Source organism: Gymnodraco acuticeps, unplaced genomic scaffold (assembly GCF_902827175.1).
Source record: "Gymnodraco acuticeps unplaced genomic scaffold, fGymAcu1.1, whole genome shotgun sequence".
Classification (NCBI taxonomy): domain Eukaryota; kingdom Metazoa; phylum Chordata; class Actinopteri; order Perciformes; family Bathydraconidae; genus Gymnodraco; species Gymnodraco acuticeps.
In genome coordinates this window covers 1-6,582 of record NW_022990130.1, presented here as the reverse complement: position 1 = coordinate 6,582, position 6,582 = coordinate 1, and the positions used below count along the sequence as shown (strand labels likewise).

At 48.0% G+C, this 6,582-nt stretch overlaps 1 protein-coding gene across 2 annotated transcripts; it reads right to left on the bottom strand.

Moving 5' to 3' along the window:
* Positions 1–1,282: 1,282 nt before the first annotated feature.
* LOC117546530 (nuclear transcription factor Y subunit beta-like) lies at positions 1,283–3,755 on the bottom strand. 2 transcript variants are annotated; one of them, XM_034216746.1, is made up of 3 exons: positions 3,219–3,755; positions 3,075–3,146; positions 1,283–2,512 (listed from the first exon to the last, which is right to left on the bottom strand). In XM_034216746.1, the coding sequence occupies exons 1-3, from the start codon at positions 3,306–3,308 to the stop codon at positions 1,433–1,435; spliced, it is 1,242 nt and encodes a 413-aa protein (XP_034072637.1). In that variant the 5' UTR covers positions 3,309–3,755; the 3' UTR covers positions 1,283–1,432. The 2 variants fall into 2 exon arrangements, with proteins under 2 accessions (XP_034072637.1, XP_034072636.1); XM_034216745.1 differs by having other exon boundaries at positions 3,075–3,755.
* Positions 3,756–6,582: the final 2,827 nt, after the last annotated feature.

Below are 6,582 nucleotides of genomic sequence, written 5' to 3'. Positions count from 1 at the left end.
CACAGTTTCTGTGTTCTCACACACACACACACACACACACACACACACACACACACACACACACACACACACACACACACACACACACACACACACACACACACACACACACACACACATTATATTCATGTCCAATCATTACAATAAGAAGCTTCAAGAAAAGTCGGAATGTGACGTCTTCTAAAATATCTTCCTTTTTGGACTTTGTTTACTTCAGGAACATAGTGACATCACTCTGGAACACTAGCGCTCCAACACATTGCACGTGATAGGCTAAGGGTGGCACATCTCTAAGAGGTTGACCAATAACAACAGAGCCGGCCAGCTAGCCAATCAGAGCATGGAGACATGAAAACAGTTTCTCCTCAAAGTGTTTGTGAAGGACAGGATTATTTTAGCGTTCATTTAAATTCCAGTTTTATTTAATTTTAAGGCCAAAAATATTTGAAAGGTCCCTTTGGCCATTTCCACTGATCATGATGCAGTGTTGAGGTAGAATAGATTCACATTGTTCAATGTTCCAAACTCACATTGGTTTCTCAAACAGCATCTCTGTGGAGTCTGTGTATTCACTCTCTGTCCTACACGGCTTGTTGGAGCCCCCCCCCCCCCCCTCCCTGTGAGCCCACTGTGCTCTGATTGGTCAGCTCAGCCACTCTGTTCTGATTAGTCCACCACCATTACAGCTGAACATCAGTGATTATGTGTTACCATGGCGTTTGATAGCAACCAGGAAATGACACCAGTAAGGACAAACAGATGAGAATGCTGCGTGGGGTTGGGGGGACGTTGGGGGGGCTCGCTGCTCCGCCCCGTGGGGCTCGATGAGCGGACAGTGAGAGCTGGGTTACTGCTGTCGTTTCCTGGTTGCTGCGTGGGGTCTGCGAGACACCGCGAATGGACGCGGGAAGGGGGGGGGGGGGGTGCTGAGGGGGCTGCAGCACCTCCATCTGCGAGGCTCCACTAGCACCCGCTGCTGGATGTCCTCTACATGCTGCTGGATGTCCTCTACATGCTGCTGGATGTCCTCTACATGCTGCTGGATGTCCTCTACATACTGCTGGATGTCCTCTACATGCTGCTGGATGTCCTCTACATGCTGCTGGATGTCCTCTACATACTGCTGGATGTCCTCTACATGCTGCTGGATGTCCTCTACATGCTGCTGGATGTTCTCTACATGCTGCTAGATGTCCTCTACATACTGCTGGATGTCCTCTACATACTGCTGGATGTTCTCTACATGCTGCTGGATGTCCTCTACATACTGCTGGATGTCCTCTACATACTGCATGTGCTGCTGGATGTCCTCTACATGCTGCTGAATGTCCTCTACATACTGCATGTGCTGCTGGATGTCCTCTACATACTGCTGGATGTCCTCTACATGCTGCTGGATGTCCTCTACATGCTGCTGGATGTCCTCTACATACTACATGTGCTGCTGGATGTCCTCTACATGCTGCTGAATGTCCTCTACATACTGCATGTGCTGCTGGATGTCCTCTACATACTGCTGGATGTCCTCTACATGCTGCTGGATGTCCTCTACATGCTGCTGGATGTCCTCTACATACTGCATGTGCTGCTGGATGTCCTCTACATGCTGCTGGATGTTCTCTACATGCTGCTGGATGTCCTCTACATGCTGCTGGATGTTCTCTACATGCTGCTGGATGTCCTCTACATGCTGCTGGATGTCCTCTACATGCTGCTGGATGTCCTCTACATACTGCTGGATGTCCTCTACATGCTGCTGGATGTCCTCTACATGCTGCTGGATGTTCTCTACATGCTGCTGGATGTCCTCTACATGCTGCTGGATGTCCTCTACATGCTGCTGGATGTCCTCTACATACTGCTGGATGTCCTCTACATGCTGCTGGATGTCCTCTACATACTGCTGGATGTCCTCTACATGCTGCTGGATGTCCTCTACATACTGCATGTGCTGCTGGATGTCCTCTACATACTGCTGGATGTCCTCTACATGCTGCTGGATGTCCTCTACATACTGCTGGATGTCCTCTACATGCTGCTGGATGTCCTCTACATGCTGCTGGATGTCCTCTACATACTGCTGGATGTCCTCTACATGCTGCTGGATGTTCTCTACATGCTGCTGGATGTCCTCTACATACTGCTGGATGTCCTCTACATGCTGCTGGATGTCCTCTACATACTGCATGTGCTGCTGGATGTCCTCTACATGCTGCTGGATGTCCTCTACATACTGCTGGATGTCCTCTACATGCTGCTGGATGTCCTCTACATGCTGCTGGATGTCCTCTACATACTGCTGGATGTCCTCTACATACTGCTGGATGTCCTCTACATACTGCTGGATGTCCTCTACATGCTGCTGGATGTCCTCTACATGCTGCTGGATGTCCTCTACATGCTGCTGGATGTCCTCTACATACTGCTGGATGTGCTCTACATGCTGCTGGATGTCCTCTACATGCTGCATGTGCTGCTGGATGTCCTCTACATACTGCATGTGCTGCTGGATGTCCTCTACATACTGCTGGATGTCCTCTACATGCTGCTGGATGTCCTCGACATGCGTCCTCTACATGCTGCTGGATGTCCTCTACATGCTGCTGGATGTCCTCTACATGCTGCTGGATGTCCTCTACATGCTGCTGGATGTCCTCTACATGCTGCTGGATGTCCTCTACATACTGCTGGATGTCCTCTACATACTGCATGTGCTGCTGGATGTCCTCTACATACTGCATGTGCTGCTGGATGTCCTCTACATACTGCATGTGCTGCTGGATGTTCTCTACATGCTGCTGGATGTCCTCTACATACTGCTGGATGTCCTCTACATACTGCTGGATGTCCTCTACATGCTGCTGGATGTCCTCTACATGCTGCATGTGCTGCTGGATGTCCTCTACATACTGCTGGATGTCCTCTACATGCTGCTGGATGTCCTCTACATACTGCTGGATGTCCTCTACATACTGCATGTGCTGCTGGATGTCCTCTACATACTGCTGGATGTCCTCTACATGCTGCTGGATGTCCTCTACATGCTGCTGGATGTCCTCTACATACTGCTGGATGTCCTCTACATACTGCATGTGCTGCTGGATGTCCTCTACATGCTGCTGGATGTCCTCTACATACTGCTGGATGTCCTCTACATGCTGCTGGATGTCCTCTACATACTGCATGTGCTGCTGGATGTTCTCTACATGCTGCTGGATGTCCTCTACATACTGCATGTGCTGCTGGATGTCCTCTACATGCTGCTGGATGTCCTCTACATGCTGCTGGATGTCCTCTACATACTGCATGTGCTGCTGGATGTCCTCTACATGCTGCTGGATGTCCTCTACATGCTGCTGGATGTCCTCTACATACTGCTGGATGTCCTCTACATACTGCTGGATGTCCTCTACATACTGCTGGATGTCCTCTACATGCTGCTGGATGTCCTCTACATACTGCTGGATGTCCTCTACATACGCTGCTGGGTGTCCTCTACATGCTGCTGGGTGTCCTCTACATGCTGCTGGATGTCCTCTACATACTGCTGGATGTCCTCTACATACGCTGCTGGATGTGCTCTACATGCTGCTGGGTGTCCTCTACATGCTGCTGGATGTCCTCTACATGCTGCTGGATGTTCTCTACATGCTGCTGGATGTTCTCTACATGCTGCTGGATGTTCTCTACATGCTGCTGGATGTTCTCTACATGCTGCTGGATGTCCTCTACATGCTGCTGGATGTCCTCTACATGCTGCTGGATGTCCTCTACATGCTGCTGGATGTCCTCTACATGCTGCTGGATGTCCTCTACATGCTGCTGGATGTTCTCTACATGCTGCTGGATGTCCTCTAGATGCTGCTGGATGTCCTCTACATGCTGCTGGATGTCCTCTACATGCTGCTGGATGTCCTCTACATGCTGCTGGATGTCCTCTACATGCTGCTGGATGTTCTCTACATGCTGCTGGATGTCCTCTACATGCTGCTGGATGTTCTCTACATGCTGCTGGATGTCCTCTACATGCTGCTGGATGTCCTCTACATACTGCATGTGCTGCTGGATGTCCTCTACATGCTGCTGGATGTCCTCTACATGCTGCTGGATGTCCTCTACATGCTGCTGGATGTCCTCTACATACTGCATGTGCTGCTGGATGTTCTCTACATGCTGCTGGATGTTCTCTACATGCTGCTGGATGTTCTCTACATGCTGCTGGATGTTCTCTACATGCTGCTGGATGTTCTCTACATGCTGCTGGATGTTCTCTACATGCTGCTGGATGTTCTCTACATGCTGCTGGATGTCCTCTACATGCTGCTGGATGTTCTCTACATGCTGCTGGATGTCCTCTACATGCTGCTGGATGTTCTCTACATGCTGCTGGATGTTCTCTACATGCTGCTGGATGTTCTCTACATGCTGCTGGATGTTCTCTACATGCTGCTGGATGTTCTCTACATACTGCTGGATGTTCTCTACATGCTGCTGGATGTTCTCTACATGCTGCTGGATGTTCTCTACATACTGCTGGATGTCCTCTACATGCTGCTGGATGTCCTCTACATGAGGAACATCTGGGTTTTATACCCGACTCCTTCCTGAAGCTCTTCCCGTCGGCCCCCGTAAATTAAAGAAAACATGCAAATAAGAAATGATGATGAACGTTCAGGTTACAGAGCGTAAAACAAGAGGCTTAAAGTTCCCACACTGTGTTTGACCCTGAATGACCCATCAGGTTAGAAACTTTAAATGTAATTAATGATTATTTTAATCTTTAAAATGACAGCTTAACTTAAACTCTTTATTCTGCAGGAAAGATGAACAAAGGTTTGAGCGTCTTTAAGTTTCAGAGTTTATACAAAATGCAGATTAAAAGCATAAAGAAAGGAGAAGCTGTTTCTGATGAAAGACGCGTCTCCGCTCCGCGTCCCTGAACAGTCTGAGAAATACATACGCATGACTTAAAGTTAAAAATCTAAAACATTCAGCTTCCATCCTCGTGCTGTTATTCCCCTCGGCCAGGGTCCCTGAAGTAGTCGTGGTGCGTTCAGGGTCAGAAGAGGTGGACGTCCTCGTGGTGCGTTCAGGGTCAGTAAAGGTTGTTTCTGTGGTGGTGCGTTCAGGGCCCTCTGCGGTGCGTTCAGGGCCCGCTGAGCTGCGTCAGGGTGTTTCTCTGATGGCTCTGCAGAGTGTTCTCCACCATGTCCTTCCACTGGTCCTCTGAGATCTCTTTGGCCCACGGAGGAACCACGAGAGCCGGCAGAGCCACGGAGGCCATGGTGCGCTTCACCAGCTCCACGTGGTCTGAAGAGACACGGGGAACAACCATCAACATACTATAACAACACTGTAAACAACAACAACACTTTAAACATACTATTAGGGCCGAACGATTAATCGATTAGAAATTATGCGATTATCAAATCGCAAAACCTGCGATTTTTTTAAAACTTTTTTTCATTTCATTTCAAGCCTTTATTTATCCAGATAAATCCCATTGAGATCATTGATCTCTTTTTCAAGGGAGACCTGCTCAAGTAGTTCCACATGAAACATAAACAGAACAACAAAAGGACATCATACAGCATCATTTACATAACGATCCACATAAACAGGTTCCAACAGCTTCCCATTGAGTCGCATCCAACCGAGCTTTAAAAACATTTAGTGGCACCAGATTGTTCAGTTTCCATTTAATTTGCAGACTGTTCCAAGACAGAGGAGCTGTGCATCTAAAAGCTGTCTTCCCTAAGACAGTCCTAGCAGTTGGCTCATTTAATAAAACCACAGCATGCGATCTCAGGCAGTAGCCACTTACAATTCTCCGTGAGATCAGGGAGCAGATATAAGATGGAAGTTTCCCTAACATGGCTTTGTATATAAAAAGGTACCAGTGACTGAGCCTCCGTACAGTTAGTGAAAGCAAACCAGCCCTTGCATACAGGGTGCAGTGATGGGTTAATGCTTTACAGTGTGTCACACATCTCAGAGCGCTGTGATACGCAGCATCTAACTTGATCAGGCAATGGGCAGCAGGTGCATTCATATAGATCAGATCACCAGAGTCCAGCACAGGTCAAAGGTCACAGAGCCTTTTCCTGGCCTCAAGCGAGAAACAGGACTTGTTCCTGTAGAAGAAACCTAGCCTAACCCTCAGCTTTTTAAGCAGGTTATTGACATGAAGTTTAAAAGAGAGACAATCATCAAGCCAGATACCTAGGTATTTGTAACAGGTAACCACTTCAAGTTTTATTCCTTGTGTAGTTACAATATCTAAAACAGGCTCTGGTGTCTTTTTAGCTTTTGTTGTTGTTCTTGTGTGTCAGTCATCCACACCAATCAGAAGTGCTGTGCTCCACATGTACCAGCCATTGTGAAGTGGCCCATGATAGCAGGTGATAGACAGATTGATCCAATCACCTGCCAAGTCTTTTTGAAATACTTTTCCCAATGGAGCTTTAGATGCTTTGGTGAAGCATCTGAGTCAGGTTAGTACTGCTCCATCACGTGTTTCTATCACAGGGAGAATCTTAAACTGAAGCTTGACTTTAAAGCAACGGAAGTTTCATGTAAGTT

Excerpts from the sequence above, each read along its gene's own strand:
- LOC117546530 (XM_034216745.1), bottom strand. The coding sequence starts at position 3,308 with ATGCAGTATGTAGAGGACATCCAGCAGCATGTAGAGGACATCCAGCAG. Across the intron at positions 2,513-3,074 it reads ACATGCAGTATGTAGAGGAC|ATCCAGCAGCACATGCAGTA; the intron begins ATCCAGCAGTAT and ends TATGTAGAGGAC.